At 40.8% G+C, this 22796-nt stretch overlaps 1 protein-coding gene across 3 annotated transcripts in view; it reads right to left on the reverse strand.

The window, feature by feature from the left end:
• PPP1R1C (protein phosphatase 1 regulatory inhibitor subunit 1C) overlaps nucleotides 1–22796 on the reverse strand; it is a 67856-nt gene that overhangs the window by 16889 nt on the left and 28171 nt on the right. For 2 of the 3 annotated variants that reach the window (XM_087732200.1, XM_009462320.2), the window contains exons 3-4: nucleotides 16723–16760; nucleotides 14786–14846 (exon numbers count right to left, since the gene is read on the reverse strand). In XM_087732200.1, coding sequence (XP_087588326.1) covers nucleotides 14786–14846; nucleotides 16723–16760 — 99 coding nt within the window. Of the gene's footprint in view, nucleotides 1–14774; nucleotides 14847–16722; nucleotides 16761–22796 lie in introns of all 3 variants that reach the window. The other variant, XM_087732201.1, reaches the window with a different exon arrangement.

Below are 22796 nucleotides of genomic sequence, written 5' to 3' on the forward strand. Positions count from 1 at the left end.
CTTTAATATTGAATGCACTTGCCTGTGATTCCTTACATGGTCAGCAGAGAGAAAGGGACTGCCAGGGCTTGATTCTTCACTTGGCAGCCTATAACAAGCCCAGGGTAACGCCATGCCTGACTTGGTTTAAGCAGGATGGATTCAGGCCAGAGTATTTATAAAAATGACAGTAGCAGACTTCAACAGCTGAATATTTTTACTTGCTTGGAGCCTTACAATTTTTGTTTGCTTGCGATTAGAAAAAAACCTGAAATATCGCAGTTTCCTTTATGAGGAAAAAAAATTTCACTAAAACATTTAATGTTAGCAGTACCAAAACATTTAGTTTTGCCTAGTTTGTTAAACATAAAAATCTAGATATGCTATAGGAAAATTAATTAAATTTTTTATACAAGTTCAAAACACAAAGGAAATTAAATTTTTTGCATTCAAGACCTTACTGAAAATGCTTTACGAAACCTTTTCATCTCCAGAACTTCACAAGCCGTTTCTGAGCAGCTGTATTTCAGTTTTCTTTAGGCATTCTTATCTGACTTCAACATTAATGGACAACATTATCCAGCTGCTTTCTTTTTCCTGGACAACTGCACTGTGGCTCTACTTTTTTATATTTTGGTTGACATGGAGATTTTTCTGAGGTCGTGAAACCTAAACAGATGAGAAAAAAATTACTGCCACATCCTGAGGGGAGAGAACCCTTGACAGAGAAGGGGAGGCTGTAATACTGAGAAGAAGAAGCCTGAGTACATTGTGGGGTGTATGAAGTCCTGTGTGTAACGACTGAACAGCTTTTGCTGTTTCACAGCTTCTTCTGTTTCACCCCCAGGCCTGGCATGGTACCCTGAGCATTCTGTTCTGTTTATATTCTGGATCTGTATTTTCTGTTTTTGTTATTCTTTTTGTGGCCATTATTTCTTACTGTGGTCTGGGGCAGATAGAGAGCAAGAATTGTTAGTGGCAGATTTAAATCTCTTGCTGAATATTCTGTGCAGCCTAAGATTTTTAAGGTATGGATAAAAAGCTTTCCAGTGAGTTGTACTTTTTAAAATGAAGACAGGAGCAAAATCTTTGCTGGTCAGCCAAAAATCCAAGGCAGTGTTTCTCTGTCATACTTCCATGTGCTGTATGGCTTTCACTTTTAATTAATCCAGTCTGTTTGGTTCTGTCAGAAGTCTATAAGCTTCTCTGTTAATTTGCTGATGAATCCCCTACTGAGTTATAATTATAATCTTCATTGTGAACCTTCTTACGATGACAAAGGAGATAGGATTTTGGCATCAGCATAACCTGACATCAGTAATATTGTAAACGTTAGCATGAGCTCTTCTTTTCTTTTAAATATTTTATAAACACCTTCAAAATTACAAAAACATTGTGATGATTAAACAAGTGATTGATAGGTCAGTGTTTACATTAAATTACCCCCATCGCAGTTGCTTGATGGGTGGCATATGAATAGCAGGCAATTACCATTTTCTTTATATTACAGGTACTGTAGCTGTGGTCCTTACATCCAAGCAGGCATCTGTCAGGAAGAATCAGCCTTTTCAGTTTTCACCACCTCAGTGCCTGTGAACTGCTGAGATCATCTCAAGCAGCTGGGATCCATTTCAGAAGACTGAAGCTGAAGGTGGCTTGAATCCTTCCCCTCTCCCTCTGCAGCAGGCATTTCACGCTAACCAAAGCAAAGCCTACAATATGAGTTATGAATCAAGTCAGCTTAACTGCCTAGAAGCACCAGAGTATTTCTGGAAGATCAGAGCCAGTCCTTCTTCTGGTTTTATTAACACTCCCTGGTGCTGGAGAGGTTTTTCTCATGTTAAGAGCTAATTTATTTGGGGCTTGCAGCCTGCCCTAATCCTAATTTTTGATTCTGAGATATTTTCACCTAGGACACAGTATCGCCCAGACAAACTGACATTTAAAGAGCTCTCTTACAGAAGTAGGGAACATAATACCATAAAATAAGAGGTCATCCATCAGACTGAAAGGTGAAATTCTTATATGGGCAGCTGCAGGATGAAGTTTTCACTGTGCTTGTCTTTACCGTGATATGAAAGGTTTACATTTCATAAATGGTAAGTAAAACAGCTACTGAATCACAGAATTGCTGAGGCTGGAAGGTACCTCCAGGGATTGTCTAGTCCAATCCCCTCCTCAACACAGGGTCAGCTGGAGCAGGTTGTTCAGGACTGTATGCAGTCAGATTTTTAATATCTCCAAGGATGGAGATGCCACAAGGTTTCTAGGCAGTGTTTGACCACTCTCACAGAAAAGAAAAAACAAAAAAAATCTTATATTTAAGTTGAATTTCCTGTATTTCAATTTGTGCACATTGACTCTTGTCCTCTCATTGCATAGAAGCTCCTAATTTTCTGGCACAGAAAAGTGTAGCCAAGGGAACCGTGCATATCATTACTGTTTCATAAGGCATAACTGTATTTAAACATAAAATTGCATCTCTAGTCTAGAAAGTAACTGCGTAGAAGAGGCAGTGTGGATGGTGGATAGATTTCCCTAATTTTCAATACTGTTCCCAGAGTTCGACATAGGCTTTTCCAAAGAATCCATGCTCCTAACTCCTAAATGTATGCTGGCCCCTGAGAACCCAAGTCTTGTAGGCTGCAGCTGAAGAAACACACTAAAAAGTGCCAGGAGGCAGCTCTGGGCACTGACCTACCGCTGGCTGCACTGATGGACCGTTAACCATGTACCCAGTTTTGTCTGTGCCAACTAGTTCTTGCCCAGAAAATTCCCAGCCTGGCTTAGGCACAGGCCAGAGATCATTTCCACTGGGTATTTTGGATGACCCCCCACCATGGTCTGGGAGCATAAAAAGGTCTGCAGCATGGATGTGAGCTGTGTGGAGCCAGCTGGCCTCAGGAGAGAATCAAATCCTTGTGCAGATGTAGCTGTGGGACCTTGCACTGCCGAACATTTTGCAACTTGTCTGCCTTGTTCTCCTAAAAAATACACTCTTAGGACAAGAAAAGCATGGCGAGTTCCTTTCTCTCATATAACAGTATTGTAGGCTTTAAATATGCTCAAAAACATTGGTGTTGACCTTGTGCCCAACTACGGCTCTTCAGACTGAGTAACTGATACACCCTGCGTGATGTCTCATCATTTCTACCTACTTAACTTCACTATCATCGTGTCTGAGACTATGCAAATATTTTCGTGTGCTGAAATCTCAGACACACCAGGCTTCTCTGAAGGACCAGGGATAGCACAGCTCCTCATAGGTTGGCACAGCCACTTGTGGAGGCTGAGATTTGCTATCAAAGCTGGAGAATATACACCACGAGGTCCTACAGCACACAGCAACCTCCAAACAGAGACCCCAGGCTTACATGGGGTCCTCACCAACCTGAAACTGAGGTGGGAGGCCAGCCTGGGCAGCGAGGCGGCCTTGTCCACCAGCCAGGCAGGCAGCCTGGCAGGGTGCTAGGAGTCTGATAGGCATGGGGAACTTGGCCCCATGGAGCTGGGCTGCCTCAGCAGCCAACCAGCAATGAATCAGCAGTGAACCAGCAGGTGCTGTTTGCCTGCTAGCTGGGCCTTCTGCTGGAAAGTCCATCCAGATGCAAGCTGATGCCTTTAACCCTTGAGAGATGGGTGGCGATCTGCTAGGTCCCACCACTGCAACCAGCAGGAAGGGGAAGAAGCAGGTACCCCTGTTAGTCCTAACCAGGGGCTGAACTGTGCCCACGTACACTTGCTGGTCAGGGGGCAAGTGGGAAGAAGGACTCTTGCCCCCTGGCATCTGGGAAAACAAAGTGACCCTTTCCCACACAGCACCAAATCAGGGACATCTGGTGGGAAACAGTTCTCTACAGTGACTTCAACGGGAGGTAGAAAACAGCATCGCTTTGCTGCAAGGAACAGTTTTCACAGAGTAAAGGTACAAATCCTTTGAATCAAGGGAGACAAATAGAACACAGTGATTTATGTTGTTTTGCACAATAGTATAGGTGGGTTTCCCCATTCCTAAAAAACCCCACAAAACAATTTCGTATGTAGTGCTTATGCACAACCAGGGCGCTTGTCTGTTACGTAAATTCATCAAACCTGAAGTCCTAGCTTAGACATCAGAAGGGGTCTGGGACAGTGTCTCTGCACTGATCTTTTTGGAGAGGAGAAGAGAGAAGATGAAAACAGTGAAAGATTTATTTTGACATTCTTATAATATTTTAAATTTGAAATGTTTTCAATTTAACTTATTAAGCTTACTGACAATTGAAACCCCACCAAATTCTTATATTTAAGTTTTTTCGGATTGCTGGCAAATTAAAACCCAATATTAAGGAATCAGTTATTCAAGGTAAAATGCAGTCACCAGAAACTATTTGCATTACAGTAGATACAACCGGTCTTGCTTTGCAGTTGCCATGGGCAGCAAAACATCAGGGGCAAAATCTTTAGTGGTTCTTTATTGTGTGAGTGACTTGAGCTTGCGAGAAACCTACCTCTTCTGGTTTGCCTAAGGCATCGAAATACCCCAGAGCCTGCATCCAGTACAACCAGAATGTAATTACACCATGGAAGCACACTATCTGGCACTCATATTAACAGTCAGAGCCTGAAAACAAGTATTACTCTCAATTTTTCTGGAAAGCACAGACAGTAATCTAGGAGAAAAGGTATAAATTTAATCAATTTCATTGTGGAAAATATAGACAAAGTACAGAAAAGGTAGACTCTTCTCTAAAGGCTTAGACACGTTCGTATCACAGTCATAGATTCTGTAAAAATGAGTTTTAACACTATTCTTACTTTTGATTTTGCTAGGAGTGAGTTTGAAGAAAAGTCGGGCTCTAACCCCTCCAGGGATTTGGGGAAAACCGCTGGCATACAGGTGAAATGTAGTAATAACCTAACAGATTTTAGTTGGAAATTATAAACTGCAGTCCGACTTCAATATAATTCCACTCCTTCTCTTATAACCTTACTTGCCTATCTCCAAAAATTTTCAACGTGCTGCTTTAGAAAAAAGCATTTAGTAATTCACCAGAACTAGTGGTGAGGAACTACACCTACGTGTCACCAGGGGGAGCTTGCATGCTAAAAATCCCATTGACCTTTTTTTTTAATAACTCGGCTTTCTTGGGGATTGCAAGGAGATTGAAAACTGAATTTGCTTAATTTCTCCTCATTCCTGAAAGAAAAGGAAAAAAATAAAAACCTGCTGCCTACCTTTGCCTTTGGAGGGGAAGGCTAGCCTGTGGGTACGCTGCTATTCTGGGATACAGGCAACGGCTTGCTCTGCCGCCCCGGTCATTCAGCCCTGCTCTTCAGCGGCATTTCCACTGCCTCCAGCTCGTCTCCATTCAACTGGCCTCACCTTTCTTGAGTGTAATGTCTCAAACTGGACACAGTCCCAGCTAAGCTGGGTAGGTGTGTGTGGGTTTCCTTTGTCTTACCAGCTGTTCTCCAGGTACAAGTGCAGGTCTGGTGTGTCCTGTGTCCCTGTCAACCAGAACGATGCCATTGCAGCAAGCAGCCCACAAACCTGCACTGTTTCTAGGGTTTACCAGACACGTGTTTACATGTACTTCTTGCTATGCACGCAACATATGCCGTGAAGTTGCCCCTTGAGCTGAAAGCAAGCATTTTAGGTTCCTTTTTTTACTTCTGAGTGGTCATTAGATCCCACAATTCCATTAAATGTATTCTTAAAATTAGTTACTCTGTAGATTGCTCTGAGCCTGCTGACAATATTCTCTGGCTATAAAAGACCCATGGAATAACATTCGTTCACAGGTTGGGTGAGCTGAGTTTTCAGGTTGAGAAAAACCTGAAAAATCCTCCCACTGTTGCAAGAAAAATTAGCAGCTACACCAGCTGAGAGCTTTTTAAGCAACGTCCTTCTGGCCCGTGCAGCTCACAGGAAAATGAATCCCTTTTCAGATCTATATGCTTGCTGCAGTATTTCCTGTGTTTTTCTGGTCACATTCACACACATAATTCATGTGAGTGTTTGGTCCTAGCTGCGGGCCTGAAAGGATGTGGTTGAAATCTTCAGGCTGCTCATGTTCTTGTCCCCATGCCAAAGCTCTGGTGGATGGTTTTGGGAACTCTGTGTTCCTGCTAAACTGGGCAATGTCGCATCCCAAGGGGTGAAGGAAGGGAGAAATTATGGAGGGGAGGACAACCACATGGCCTTCTTCAGAAAATTTTTGCTTTTCAATAAATTCAGACTAATAGGCATCCACTTCAAAAGGAAAAAAAAATCAAATCATAAAAAAATCAGACAACATCCCTACCACAAGAAACCCAACACAGATGGTCCCCAAGAATCAGAAGCAAGTTTTCCATGTTTTTCAGAGACAGGGATATCACAAAGCTAACATACTACTTGGACATTTACTTGGGTCAGAGTGAAATCTGATGATAGAAAGTAAAATAACTAATATCAAGCTACAGCCCCTGGAGGAGCAGCTTGTAAGCAGGAGCTGCTCTCGAGGAGATTATTGCTTTTTTCGAACCTCTGAGCCATGATCCCAGCTGAAGCGAGTGCGGGTGGTGGGAGCTCTGCTGACAGGCTGTGAGCCTGCGCCTACTTACACATGCTCGCAAGGACCAGCACAGTTGATGGAGTCTTAGCTGGAAAGTTGTGGGATGATTTTGCTGTACCAGTCACTGCTCAATGCGCGGTTGTGCCATTCATGCTACACAAATTCACTACGAACCTTGGGCTTGCTTGTAGCTTATCATGCTGTCTTTGGACAGCTTTGCCTTTTGGGGGTGGAGATTTTTATAAACAAAATTAGACTTTGTGGAGAGGAGACATTAATAGACATAGAGGAACTGTAGAAATACGCAGTTAGATACAAATGCAGGGAAGGCCTTTCTTTTAAGGGTAAATTAAATGAGACATGATCCTGCATGCTATGGAGGCTTTTTGGAAAAATACTACTTAGAGAGGTACCTCTGTAGTTATATGTGCGTACTTGTCATTATACTGTATTTTTCTCTATCTCCAGAAGACCCCAATATAAACTGAGTGAGCTCCGCCACTGTCTCACTACATGCCAGACCCCCCAGTGGTGCTGTAGGAGGAGCATGCTTTCCCCACTGGGGCTGATTCGTGGCACAGCGCCGAGGAGGGGTGAGGACCTGACAAATACACTTTCCCCTGCTGTACACATGATCCTGCAGCTCCTGCGCAGGAGCCCAGGAGATGTCAAACACTGAACAGGAGCAGCAGTGGGAGTAGGCAGAGCCTGCTCCCAAGTAATCTAGGCCTTCATTTAGTCATCTTGCTTGGGATCAAATTCAGGATTTTAAATGCTTGAGAAGAAACAAAGGGGCAATTATTATTTATTACAACAGGACTTGCTGGAGTCAGTGTCTGCATGTGGCTTGGTTGTTAACCTCCAGTATAGAACATACAGCTACAGCCAGGAAATAAAATTTAATGCCCCACCAAATAACTGGCTTCATAAGAACCTTACATCTTCTCCTACAAAAATATTATCTTTTCTTCAAAAGCTGTTTCAATCCAGAGCACAACACTGCCAAAATCTTTGGAATTTCACTATAAGTATGTCTTATGATATAAAGTAACCAGAACAACACATGTTGCCCTTCCTGGGCTTTCTACTTTATATTTTTAAATAAGTACTAAGTCTCCCACATTCTCTTTCTATAATATTTTACGGTGTTATCTCTTAAAAGGTTGACTTTTTAATGTCATCTGTTACAGCTTAGAAGCAATTAATAATACTATGATGTTTACACTGCTCTATATTTAGTACAGCAATGCTTAATAACACTATTTTCAAGTCATAAATGCTGTTTCATGGACATTTGTAAGATTACTCTTCTATCATAAAAATAAAGTCATATCCTTAAAAAGAGACCAGTTTAGTATTCATTGCATGAAGATTAGAAAGAACTATCAGTTATGTGGACTTCATGCTGAACCGAATGAAGTCAGTGGAAATACTCCCCTAGACTTCGGTCCATGTTGGATCAGGCCCTTAAACCACACATGGTAATTTAGAGACCGATATTAGTGCTCGGCACAATCTTTTCTTTTTCACACGCCAGGTAATAGTGGCAGATGACAAGTTATAACACAAACATCCCAGTTTTGCTGTAGAACAGATGTCAAGCTTAATCTCTGCTGAACACCTCGGTCTCTCTAACAGTACTGTGGTATTTATTACAGCCAAAGCCAGAGCCATTTTGAAGCAGAAGCTGCCAGCTGTGTGAAATGAAACGTATTCAAAGCTGCCAACAGTCAGAAATTAAATACAGACTGCGGCGGCATCTGCCAACTTTTTGGGCAGTAGCAGAACAGTGGCAGCCAACTGAACTTGAGATGGCAGCAATCTAATGTATCCCATTCACCAACTCAGTGATTCACTAATTAATTTAGCTCAATTTTTTTTTTAAATTGTATCTACTGTCATCATATTACTGTACAAGTCTGAGGAAGGAGAGAGGAGGGTAGAGAGAGTGAGAAAAAGAGCCCAGGCACTGGAAGGTATCATCTTGAAAAAGAACAGTACCATAGCCAGGAAATTTGTTCAAGGTCATACTACATTAAGTGATGTGGCTGCACCGAGGTGCAGTGTGACTAAGATGTGGGTGAGAATGGTATACAAATGAAGAGAAGAACTAGTTTTGAAACCGAAGCTGCACCTTTCTTTTGTGACCTGGTTAGGCAAAAGGGAAAAATGTAATGATAACAGACTGCAGCATGAATTTTCTTTTCCCAGTGCTTCAGGAGGTCCTGGCAGTTGTGAGACTTCCACCCATGAAACTAAGTGCACTGATGGCGCTTTGTCACATCACAACACATGAACAAACAAGAGCAGCGCACACAAATGTTGAGGCAGAGCTTTGCTTTCTGTTACCCAAGAAACAACATACTGAGATAGATCTTCTACCTAAAAGGAATGGATTGAAGAATGGGTGTCATGAGGCTAAAGAAAAGATGCTGCTCCAGGAACACTGCAGCTCTGCTAAGGAATTAGAGCAGCCCCGACCTCGGGGATTGCTTCAGCTACTGGAAGGTGCCTGCTTTTGTGGAGCAGTCCTAGCCACCCACCCAGTATTTATTGCAGCCTTTTACCCCACTGGAAAAGCAAGGAGGTCCGAAATACACATTCAGGACTGAGAGGACAGTTGAAAATTATCTTCTTCTCCTGTTCTGGCCTCTTGGCTCATGTGCAGCACAATCACATTAAAAAAAATGGTAAGTGTTTTGTCATCATTGGAGAGATTGGGAAAATGTAATACCCTGAGCCAAAGTGACTTATCCACATAAGAAAAGTCTGACTGAGCACCAGCTCAATATGTGAATTTTGACAAACCTGGGCTTGACGTTCAGAAAACTGTGTAAGATGTGTTATATTGTGGCTAATATTAATTTCCTAAAAAATAAATTTAAGCCAGTGTATGAAGCAGAAATCACACAAAGATAGTCTTTTTCTTTGTAGTATAATATGAAGTTTCTTGTTCTTACGCTGATGTGTTTAGTTAATGCTAGAAGCTCTTCACAGAGTTTGCCATATAAGAGGGCAGCCTGTAAAATGATACAAGTTTCTGTAGTCACTGCTTCAGACTTACAAACTTCATTCCTCTGCCACTTGAAGTAAATTTAGCCTGAGATTTTTGTTCTGTGACGATTCTCGTGGGCTCCGAACTCAGTGCTTACCACATTAACAATAATCCTTTATGTCTCCAGACTCTACCCGTGTTCCTTGTTAACCTTCAGTCACAAAGTAATGAGATGCATCAGACATCATCAAGCTGGCCTAAGGGGTTACAAATTTGGATGACGGCCACATACTGTACTAATTGCTTCTAATAAATTACATATTTCAGGAGGGACATCATGATTTTAATCATTTATTCTGCATGTTGTTTCCTTTGGAGAGAAGAACAAGCAGCCTCTAAACAAGCCAAGCATCAGAAATTCATGGCAGAAGCTAGAAAGAGCTCATTTAATATCAACCATCATTGTAAATACTAGAATTATGCATGTATCAAATCCCTGGGTCTGAACACTTTGGGAACAGCCAGTGAGTCCTGGTTGTTTTAATGAGTCAAACCAAAACGATGTCTTTGAATGTTCCTTAGATTTATAACAACTCAGATTTAATACCATTTCAAATGTTGTAGCTGGGGCCTAGCTCAAGAAAAAGTCTTTGTTTCTATGCAAAGAAAACTGCATTAAGAGGGGAATTTAAAGGATGTATTTCCCAAAAGGCTGACAGGGAAAATAGTCAAATGTACCTTTCACTTCTGTGGGGAAAGACTTTAATTATGATTTGGTGGCAGTTAATTGCAAAGGTGGTCCAGTGAACACAGAAAGCTGCAAGAACTTTCTTTAAATCCAGCTGAAATTAGTAGGATCTTGATGCTGATCTAAATAGCCTCCTGCAGGGTGAACTAGGATGAGTGAAGGTTTCCTATTTCCCTGACCTCTAGCACACCCACACCAGTGGACTCAGTGAAATCCTCAAACCACTCGGGAATGCGCTTCCTTCACAGGGGGAGACCTTGATGGTATTTAAATAGTTGCTAGTATTAATAGCAATAGCTGGTAGATAATGTGGAGACTTGGGAGCTCTAGGGAGTGATGCAGGTTCGGGAACAGCTCAGGCTGTCTTCTGTTTGGCTTTGTAAACCTTGCTTCCTGTCACTTCAGTCTGCGTTTCCTTTCAAGGATGAGCTGGTATACCAAACAAAATGTGACTGTCTAGGTAAAAGGAAACCTGCCTCAGTACAAAGTATGCCTTGGGATGGAAAGCTGCAGTTGTAGCTCTGAGGCTCAAATGTGCTCTTTTGACTTTCTAGTGGTAATGTGATACCAAGGAACCACCATTACCTGAGATAAGTGCAACCTACTTCTGCCTTGGTAGTCTAAATTGCCTTCCACGTGGTCCCTCTCTACCTGGGAGGGTTATCGTCCCATTTTAGACTTCTCTGGTGAGTGTGAGGGGAAAAGGGTGAGAATCCAGCAAGGCTTTCAGGGGCTCCTCTAACCGGCCGACCAGAGTAATGAAGGTATCTCTAAGGATGATATTTGTGGATGGATGGATGGATGGATAGATGGATATTTGTGCTAAAACAGTTGGACTTCTACTTTGTACAGAGAAAAAAGGATTTTTCTTGGTTTCGTCATACAGAACAAGAAGCAGATTAGTAAATAGGAGAAACAGGCCTTACACAATGAGAATTGACTGGAAAAGATTGCCTTAGGTAAAACTGGTGATTCTTCAAATAGAGAAACCTTCCTCTGGTTGTTTTTATGGTGTTTTTCACAGGGAGGTTCAAGACAACCTCCACACATGAAGAAGAGGAGCTTAAAATGAAAGAATCTGATGGAAATTCAAGATTTGCGTATTAGAGCATTGGAAGTTATAGAAGGATGAGAGAATTTGAAGTTCAGACGTAAAAGCCCAAGAGTAACAGAAGAAAAGTGGCACAAACAGGGGAAATAGAGGTGATGAATCCTCAATTAAGAGTGTTGTTATACACAGAAAACAATGTGACAAGAGGTAAATCATAACATACTTAAAATACGATGGATTCATTTGGTGAGATCTTCAGATACTGACTTTTGCCAACATTGCATGCTACATAAGAGCATGGAATTAACAACCACTAGTGTAGCAGGGTTAGGAAAAGAAATATTTTTGAAAGCAAAATGGAAAATTTGACATCCATTAGGTTTGGTAATATAATACTAACAAGAACACTGCACTAAGCTGTTATCTGTTTTGCTGTCTGATTTGCTCTCCAGATTACCACTTAAATCAATAGCTCTCAAATTGATTTTTCCAGCACACTGTATTCCAGTAAAAAGAACAATGCTCTGAGATGAGTCAGCTATTTGCTCCGTCTGTAGGGACACTGGTGCATTTTCGTTTAGGAAAATAAAAGCAGGAGCCAAAGTACGCACAAGTATATAGTAATAAGAACGTGCCTGTTGCACCATAACACGACACCAGCTCTGCAGACACATGGGTTTGCTACAGCTTGCTGCAACAACTACAGACCCGCCTCCAGCTAGAGCAAGCCCTTGTAAGGATGGAACCAAAATATTTGGGGGCAATGTTAGACAAATAATAATACTGTCTTTCAGTTTATGTGACTGCCATGGCAGAGGGGAAAAATATGCCCACATTTAACTAAGAAGCTGGTCTCCATATATTTACAAGGACATGTAGAACATCAGCAATACTGCATTTTTATTTATTTCAGATATTTTCATTATTTGCATGTTCCATATAACACGTACTATAGTCCTGGTACTGTAACTGGTCATCACTATTGTCTGATGTTGCTTCCACTCATTTTAAGCATGTTATCAATTTCTGATTTTGTTTGTAATCACAACATGCAGTTTCATCTACTCTTGCTTTCTCTCTTGCTTAGCCATGAATTCATGAAACCAGCAACTCTTCTCTCACACAGTTTTGTAATTATTTCAAGGAACTTGCAAGAAGTGCAGCAAAAATACTTCCAGTTCAAAGAAGAAATAATAATCTCAAGAGCTACTTGGAGATTTGGAGTCAGGCTTAAGCATGACTCTCCCCACAGTTTCTCTTGACGACCTCTCTGCTGCGGGCATAGAGCAGAGCTGGTGCCATGGCCCCTCTTCTCTCCCACAGCTCTGCACACATGGCTGCTGTCTTGGCTTCCAGGCTCTGCACCCGCCTGTGAGCTTGGCTTATTTCTGGGAATTTTGGATTAACAGCAGCTAAAAACTACTAAAATGCCAGAGAAATGTAACAAATGAAAATGTTAGTCCCTCTTTTCCACTACAAGTTCTGTTTTATGGATATTTATTATCTCCATCTTTGAATGTAAGGTACCGGATTACAGTCTATCCCGTCTTCCATTAATAATAGCCTTGGAGGATACAGAGCAGCCAAAGGGGGTGTAAAGGAGCACGGCTCAGCATGCAGAATCTCATTCTTTACTGTATATTGAAGACCATACTGTGAATATACTGAGGGAGAAACAGCCCACAGGAAATAAACATATGCAAAGCTGTGGGAATAGTGTGCAATTATGAAGCCTGTTATTCTGAAAATACTGCTGAATATTGCTATCTTCAAATGCTATAAAACTAGAATCATTACAAAAACTCTGTATTTCTCAGTAATGCTTTCATAGCATTGTGTATTTCACATTGCTACATGCTTGCCTCCTAATCTCTTAGTCTAAACAAAATAACTTTCATGTTTTCATAATGATGAAGAAGAAGGAATAATGAATTTTGTACTTCAAGTATTTTTTAAATAAAAAGGTAGTATTTATGGCAGTTACAGTATGGTAAATCTGGAGCAATCCAGCCTGTTTACAGGAAGGGTTATCAGCTTCCAAGTGTCCACCTGTGTATCTGAGAATACTGTGTAGTTTAGGGTGTTAAGGTATCGAGGAGAGCCATTTTGTGCTTTGCTTTGTTCCATTTACAAGATATTTCAGGTTAGTTGTGATCTATCTTGAATCACTTACTTTCCTGCTTTCCTACTGTTCCCTGGGAATTAAGTTGATGTAGAAGCAAACTATGCCAGGTACTTCTCCAGGTCTCAGCAGGGTATTAAAGGTAACACTGAGTAGGATGCAGTCCTTGAGAGGAGATGTAAAGACCTGTTTAACAGAGCGCTTCATTTGTACTGTATTTAGTTTAGGTTTTTACAGCAAAATAATACAGCAACGAGATCGATAGCTGTTATTGCTACCCATGCAAAGCTTCTTCCTTCCACAAATTATTATAATTGACTGTAATAATCTTATTTCTAATATCCAGTACACAAACTTTAGCCCATTTTGACAAACAGATAGTAAGTCTTGCGCGGCACCTGAGTGATGTTTTAACTGTTGTTAAGACAAGTACAAGAGAACCGAAGCTACAGAATGAGATACATAGAACTGTCTGATGTGGTAAATTACCTAAGGACAGTGGCAGTATTTCACATGACAAAACAGATACCCTACCTTTTTTGCCAGGTAATATATTGTGCTAAGTAGAAGGAATGGAAATTGAGGCTACTCATTATCTATCAAGAGACAACTGGCAGGATAGCCTTTGGTCTGCAGTCTGAAAATGCTCCTGCACTGACAAGCGTCAGGCTGAAGGGTTGGTGAATCACTATGGATCTTGCTTCACTGCAAGCATGGTCAAGTCAAACTCTGTTCAGAGTCATTTGAGAAACAAGGCCTAAATGTAGCTGTTCTGATCCCAGCTAATATTCCTGCTGCTTTTACGTTCATTCCTGAAAAGCATGTAAGCCCTTTAAAAATTTACTGAGATTTCTCATTTTCCCTTGTCTTCACAAGAAAGGCTTCACGCTTCCTGTGATCAGATACCCAGCCCACAACTTTGGCTATTCTCCTTTTCACAGCTGCCTGGAAAGGGAGGCAGGACATACGGGAGTCATTTAAATGAGAAACAGAGAACCAGCACTGCTAAAATGTATGTATTTTAGGAGTTCTCGTCAATGTTTGAGATGGAATTATCTGTTATCTCAAACTAATAAAAGTATCAAGGCTTTGCAAAAAAAAGGTGCTTGAAAAAAAAAAATCACTGCTGTAAGGTTCTGTGATGAGGATAAATAGATGGGCAGTATCAGGCAGATGATATCACTTCAAAGTGTGAAAACAGCGATGGCTAAGCATGAACCTTTCACAGCTATGCTGCTCATGGGCAGAGAGCCGCTGCTCCCACCCCAGTGTTTCCTCTGCAAGAGAAGACACAAAGCCCGGGGCAAGGGGAGCGTGCCCTGCCAGGGCAGAGACAGTACCTGCACAGTACCTTTGAGGGCAGGCGGGGTGAAGACGCTCTGCTTCCTTTGCTTGGGAGAGGCGCTCTGGGACTGGGGAGGGACAAAACACAGAGAGAGGTGGTGAGAGATGGGCACGGGGAGAGTTTTCTGTTCATGACAGCTCCAGGCCTTGCCCCACAGCTGCTTTCAGAGGGTGCACACACCAATCTGAGAAGTTCCTAAGAAAATTACATTGTTTAAATTTGATGCCAGCTCCTGGGCTTTCATGAACACAGGGAAAACTCAGATTAGGTAGAAAAAATATGTTTCATGGACAACCTTTATGGCTCCCAGGCAAGCCAAAACTCAATACTGCTGAAAATTACCCTTCACTCAAAAAAAATATTGTTAAGCATAAAATTAAGACAGCCTGTGCTTTTAACAGTCTATATAACTGATTCTCATAAGGCAAATAAATATTTACATACATTAAAATAGTTGCAAGATTTACATTAACCAATATTCCAATTAAATGCAGTGTAATGAATGATTATATGTATAGGTAAGGTAGTACTGAAATTATTAATATATACATTTTTACATAAATAAATAGAAGTTCCCTCCCCCTGTACTTTTTCAAGGTGTTGTATTACTCCCAAAATAATAGTTTTCAGCCTTTAACTGGGCCTGATTTAAGTGATATATTTAGACACAGTTAAACTTTTTATGGCCCCAAAATCACTTCTATGCACAAAAGATAAATTATTCCAAAATAATGGTAGTAAAATTACACGTAGAGTCATAGTAGTATAATTATACAATGTATAGTTAGAAAAAACTAACTGGGATACATTCCAGTGCTAAAGCAGAGCAACTTGTGCAACATGGAAGCAGTTAAATTGGAGTCCATATTATACTAATATGCAATATATCCATATACAAAGGATAATAAAACTACGTAAGTTCACACCCATAGCTAACTTTTGAAGACATAAGCACCATATCACATTCCTAAAAAAAAAGGTTAAAAAAAAATTGTGCATAGGCAAGCTTTATTTTTTCTCATCTAATCAATTTCTGTTTGTATTTGGTCATAACAGTGTAGCCTTTTCCCAAATGTTTGCTAAAAATGTCTCTTTCCCTGAGTATATAGTCTGTGACTGGTATATAGTCTGTGAATTTTAATCAGATCTATTTCTTCAAAGAACATGTGAGATGGCTCTTAAGAAAACCACTTTCATACAAGTATGGCCAATTCTGTTACCTTACCTTATCACAATGGATGGAATGATAACATTTATAAATAAAATATTGCCTTCTTTTGAAAGAGAAAGCTATTTATAAACACTGTGGGATAGGTTGCTGATCTTCGCCCCAGTAAATCTTTATAAGTCTGTATTTGAGTCCAAATTTGAACCAATCAATACCTCCTGCTGCTATTTAAAGTGCTGCCTGCTTCTCTGAGCAATGGATGAAGGAGAAAGAGATGTGGGAATTGCAGGAGCTACGCAAGGGGAGGTTAGAAAATGAGATTGGAGGAGCCGACTTTTAACTCTTGTGCAAACATCAACACGCTGCCTGCCGTGGGCTTGGCAAATGATGGGAAGAGGAGAGAGGAGTTTGCAATGGTTTTGTAGACCAGCAGTGATCCGCAGACCCAAAGCAATGCTGGATGAGGTGACCTGGCAGGATCACCTTGGGCCAGGTTTGCTATGATTTGCCACGGCATGGCAGCAAGGCAGAGGGAAAACTTGCCTTTCCCAGTTCCCTGCTACAGGGAGAAGGGAGAGCCAGCAGAGCTGGGATGCAACCAGCTTTGCACAGCCCTGGTTTGAAAGCGACGGTTCTTAAAAGGCTGTGTTACTGAAGATGGTGTGGCAATCTAGATAAAAACATTAACCAGCATGAATCAGTGAGTTTCAAAGGGGGTTTAACAGCAGACCTATTTTAACAATAAATATGTTTTACAAAAAAATATTTCACTTACCTCTGCCTGTGAAATGTTTGTTCTCTTCTCATCTTTTTCTAGGGGAGGAAAAGATACAGAAAGAGAAAAGTTAGTACAAAAGCATTTTTCAGTGCTAACCATTGCGACTCTGCCCTGAACCCTACAGCACTATTGTAAATAAGAAATTACCCTTCTGATTTACAGCTTTTCTTTCTCTTTTGTGTGCCTGAGAAAACCAGAGGCCCTGATTAGCATTTAGACATAAGCACTATGTCTAAAGCACTTAACTCCCATTTTTTGTCTGTGAATTAACAGCAAGTGATGGAGTGCCTTTAGCATCAGATCCTTTGACCAGGCTCGCAGCAGGGCTCTGTGCTCACTGGTGGCCGTCGGGATATGTGGCTGCCCTGCCCAGGGACTGCGCTTTCTTCTATGCTCAGAAAAGGCTTGGTTGCCAAATGGTGTGCAGCAAACTCATGAAGGGCTTTACTGGACTCAAATAATAATAAGCAGCTCACCTCAGTTAAGTTATTAATGTACCAATACTGGTACTGAAGAGCACATAACAGTAATACAAAAAATTAGTAAACCAAAACTGAACAAAGACTAATCTTTCATCTTAAAAGTTTCATGATATTACTGGACCTGTTTACTTTTGTTGCCTTAATTTGCTCTGGACTATAGGCATGGCAGAAATGGTCAATACAAGAGATTTCTAATGAAAATAGGCATCTCTGAGAACCTGTCTAAACAACTAAGTAAAATTGTATGAAACAGAGGAGAGTCAAGGATCTTCCTAACCATTGCATTTAACCAGTATTTGCATGAGATGATTAAATTATTTTTCTACTGTTGTCTTGATGCGGTTAATGGCCACAAAGTGTCTGTCTTCTGATGATGATTTCCCAAATATTTGACGAAGATCTTGTAGGATCTTTGATGCACAGTAGTTTGGAGCTCTAAAATAAAATGCCATTAAAAACAGAGACATCAATCTCTCACTGTACCAACGCCCCTTCTAAAATTTTCCACTTGCAGATATCACTTTGCAATTTCCACTGAGGTGTGGCAGATCTGTAACTGTATGTCTGAGGGAAGAATTAGGTCTAGGTAATATCATTTTATCTAACTTATTCTCTAGATATTGGCTGCTTGTGTTATGCTGTGTGTGAGGGGACAAGCCAGTCCAGGCAGACAGATTGCATTTTCTGTTGTATTCTTTATCATTGTATCTGTGCATCTTGCAAACATTAATTGACTTATTGGATTTTTTCAATGGATATATTTCCCATCACCTTTATATGAAAGACAGCCAAATGACTCATACTCAAGGTTAAAAAGTGTAGTTGAAAACAGTGCTGATTACTAAAACGTGGTCCCACAGATACAGAATTAGACAGGACAATGAGGAGGCCAGTTCCTGCCATTGACATTTGTATGAACTTTGGTAAGGTGACTAATCTCTTTCTTGACTTCCCTACCTGTAAATAAGTACAGCAGTGCCTATTTAAGTATAGCAGTGTCTATTCACCTTTGTAAAGCACTTTGGGGTATGAAGTTAGGCTGGCTACATGGGTGATTATTTATGTGCTTGCAGTCTGTCTTATTAGTTGTATACCAAAAAGACACGGACTTCAATGCTTCAATATTGGATTATTTTTTTTTTTTAGCTCAGGATCCTGGATTTAGTTTGGAGGCTGAAATTTGAATAAATCAGGAACTTTCAACAGAGAACAATGAAAAGTAAGTTATGTCCCTTTCCTTCCAGAAAGTCTAAACTTGCCCAGATTAAAAATACGTATTGTAAACGCAAGCTGGGGCTTGCATAAGGAACAACAACTGCAATCAGCAGCTTTGCCGGGTTTCAGGTCTTGTTCTTAAGGATGTGCACAACTCTAACCCTTTGGGCTTGCATATTTAGTGTTCTTCGTGGGGTGACATTAAACCTACCAGAACTGGAAAGTTTCCAGCCTTTCTTTTCACCCAGCAGCCCTTATATGACAGGCAACTTTGGGAACAAGAACTGGTCCTGCATGGAGTTAGAGAAATCATTCATATCCACAGGGCAAATAGTGCCAATGAATCTCATCAGACAACGTGGCAATTTAAGAATTACTTACAAAATCACACAAACAAACAGTTTTTCAAATCCAGTAAACAGAGATCAGAAATGAACTTAAAGGGGCAAAAGAGACAAACTTGAGGCAGCAGACATGAAGTGTTTCAAGTGAGTTGTGAGATGAAGGGAAAGGTAGACCTGGTTGGAGATGCAGTTTGGTCAGTGGTACATTTTGACATGCATTTATTTTTGAGGACAGAAAGACCATTGCATGCTTATTTTTGACAGGCATCTTGATGGATAAGACTCAATGGAGAGTATAGATTTTTAAGGAGAGGTGACAAGGAATGGGAACGAGGGAAGCTGAGATCGCTGAGTGCCATAGTCTGAGGCAGAGAGTAAAAAATAAACAAAAATTCTTTCTGTAGAGGAGGAGGAAAAGATGAAAGCCAACGGGGGCAGGGAAGGAAGATAGAAGTGCTTGTGTGTAGCTGAGGCAGTAATGAGAGACAGGGAGAGTGGGGTTGTAGCAGAAGTAAACGGGGGAATTTAGTGGTGACAGAGAGCAGAGCCGGAGTGCAGTGTGGGCTGGAGCTCCGTCAAGAGCTCTCTGCCTGGGGAAATACTTAGAGCCATCTTGTTCTAACTGAAGGATTATGCTAATAATTGTGTGAACATTCTTCCTTAGACAAATAGTGTTTTTCCAGTGTAAATTATAAAGCTTTGAAAACAGTCTAAATAAATTAATGAAAGCATGTTCTTATAACAGTCTTACTAAGAAAGTGTCTTTGTGAGAGTCAATGTGTGTAGGAATCAATGCTCTCACTACAACAGGTCAATTCTGGTATCAAAAGATTCCACGTAGAAAATGTCTGTGACAACAGAATTTATGATGAGAATGGAAGGTACAAGGTAAGAAAGAACATCATCACTTAGGTACTGCAAATCAGACATATCCACCTGTGGAAGTCAAACAAGCCACGCATTTCCCACCCTTAAATCCCTCTCAAATCCATTGAAAATTACAAGCTGAATTTCTTCACTGAACTCTTTGAGCATAAATTCCTCTTGAGAGCGGTCAGGAAATAATCAGAAACTAAATCACAAATATCAAACATCACTTGAATCACAGGAAAAAATGAAATCCCTGGTTTCTCAGGATCCTTTAGTTCCCATTGACTACTGTGCAGTCAGGATTCTGCTCACAAAAAATCATAGTTATACAGAACAAGAAATTTCCTTGTCATGTTTATAACTAGGCAATTATATCATGGAGAATGTGAATTCAAGTGGTCGGCTATTTCTCTCTTACATGAAACAAAAGCCAAGCTCTCAGTAGCTAACGTCTCCCTACAGGTTTGCTCTCCTTTTGGGGCCAGGAGGGAAGGAAACTTTTTAATGATGCTCCATTTTCCTCCCTCACAGATCGTAACATTGCTCACGGAACACAATACAACTGTGTTATATTCCAAATCTCAACATATCGTTTTTTTCCAGTTCAACTTATTCTTGGCTGCTCTAATTAGCTAACAGGAATCTAATTACTCAAGTCATTTCTTGACAGTTTTTGTGTTTTTGTTTTAAAGTGGTATAATAGAAATCATATGAACAGCTGAGCACAGATTTTTACGTACCTAAGTTACTGGAAAGTCAAGGTATGTAAAAATAAGATTGGAGCTTTGTTTAGAGGCTTTTAGGCCTGTGCTGAAGAAAAAGCAGTTGAGGACTTTCCCCTGTGCTGGGTGAATAATGTCTGAGGCTAGTGTGACCCTTACCTCACGCAGACTGGAGTAGCACCTGGCAAAATAAACAGGGTTTCAGGCTTTAGTCAGTGCCCTCAGGGACAGAAATGGTCCATGTTCATCAATGAAAGGTTCAATCTAAACGATATTTCCATCAGTCCAGATATGTACACAGACTTGCTGAAATGAAGCCTTATTTCTTCAAGAGAGACACTTCTGAAAGTTCATCTACCTGCACAGAGCCCATTTCAGTATTAGAGCTGAAAGCTTTAGTCTTTACCCAGGGCAAAATCTCACCCACTCACACGGAAACCTGCAAGATTTGGTCCAGCTATATTGCTAAAATATAGAGGAAGAAACACCAAGGGATTTGTCTCCCACACGCTCTTGTCAGCATAACTCTTTTAAATGTTTATTAGCACAGCCACCCAGCCAAGCTGCCATAATAAGCTGAGCTACCCCAAAGGTGTCATTATATGAGGTCAGAAATGAACCGAGTGGAGGGAGGCTGGTTATAGCCAGGATGGCAACCGCTTGACGTTGTTGATTGCTTTTCCTGTGAATCTCCACTGTTGTACAAATGGCATGACCATGCTGGGGAAAGCCTTATGGTCATTTTAGAGTAAGATCAAAATTCATCTGCCTCTCTTCTCCCACTGGATAATGTTAATGCACTTGGAGCAGCTATGCAGGGCAAGAGGTGACCTATTTTAAAAGACTTGGCCTCTGATATCACCCATAGGGTCTGCAGTGGAGTCATCCGGCAAAGGCTTATCTCATCCAGCTAAGTAACCTGCTTTCTCTCCCCTTGGCAAGAGCGAATAAAAGCTTTTTCTGTAGGATTTCAGTCAGGCACTGGAGGAACTGAACAGATCAGAGAGGTCGGCTTTTACACAAAAGAAACTCAGTAAGAGGCTGCTATAACTGTTGGAGAAAGCTTCATGTAGCGAGTTTGGAATTTTCCTTGGGAAAACAAAGCTGAGAAGTTTCTGATAAAAATCACAGGGGGGCAGGGCCGATAGGGCTTTGGATTTGGTTAGCTTTTGACATAGCGTCTAAATTTTCCCTTAAAAATAACACAATACTCTCTAATTGCTCAGATAGTGGAAATAGCCCATGAGCCACATGCCTATAATGGGTTTTAGTTAAAGAACAATTCGAACAAGAATGGTTTGAATCTGAAAGAAAGGAGCTTGAAGAGAGACTTTAAGGACACAATGCCACAGTCGGTCTGGAGCCTTCTTATAGTCCTGCCCCCACCCCTGTGTAAACAGTGCCACTGGAGAGAGCAAAGTAGATGCACAGAAGCACGGATCCAGCCTTTCACATACAAACTTTAGTGCAGGACACCCCAAGTTAGAGACAGAAATCAGATGCTGCTGCTGCTATGAAATAGCAACCTGTTTTGTTCATTTCATTAGTTTTGACGAAATGTCCCCATGGCCAAACAGTACGATGTCCATGAGCAAAGCTTTCTCTCTCACAGAATGTGAAAGAAATGAACCGATTGCTGACTTCTGATCGATATGATCAATAAAGACAAAGGAAAATAATTTTCCTGGCTCTGGCTCCACTTAGCCATCTCCTGTGATGAAGAGGAGGGTGGCTTTCTCCTCTTGCTGTGGGGTTAGGGGATGCTTGTGTGTTTGGGCAGAGGGCGGCAGAGCTCTGCTCCCAGTCTTGCTGCGTGCTAATTGTGCAACAAGGCAGATCACCTGTTTCAAAACCTTACATTTAAATGTACAACCCACCCAGTTTTAGGAACTAAGAAAACAAACAGATCATTTTCCAAATAATTCTTCATTCTCCGGCCACTTAGTGGCAGGCAAACCTGAAATTTTCTGAAAATTTGGTTTCAGTCATTTCACATTTTGATTTCTTCATCAGTAAAATAGGATATTTTTAAATCTACCAGCTTGCCTCTCTGGTGCTTTACCACCACTCTTTGTATTTGTAAAACAAGCTCATTGAAATCTGATTCAGAAATTGACTGGCATAATGTTATTTGTTTTTTTCTGCTATGAAAACAATTTTTCCTTTCCTCTAGAAGACAAAGATCAAAAAATATTTCATTTTCTGCTTTTGCCAGAGTTCTAACTACACATTGCCAGTTCAGCTAGCATCTCATGGCTTTTTGCTCAACCACTGAGGTAAGAAATGGAAAAAAGTCCAAAAAGGCAAACACAGAAAATGCTTATGTAGTTAACTGTTCGACTTTTGCTTGCTGTTTTTTATTTGCCTGTATCTATCAATGGAAACTTGACTACAAGTATAGATGTAATTACTTTTAATTACAAAAAATTATCCTGGTA

Source organism: Nipponia nippon, unplaced genomic scaffold (genome assembly GCF_047370975.1).
Source record: "Nipponia nippon isolate SJK-2023a ecotype South Korea unplaced genomic scaffold, ASM4737097v1 scaffold_5, whole genome shotgun sequence".
Lineage (NCBI taxonomy): Eukaryota > Metazoa > Chordata > Aves > Pelecaniformes > Threskiornithidae > Nipponia > Nipponia nippon.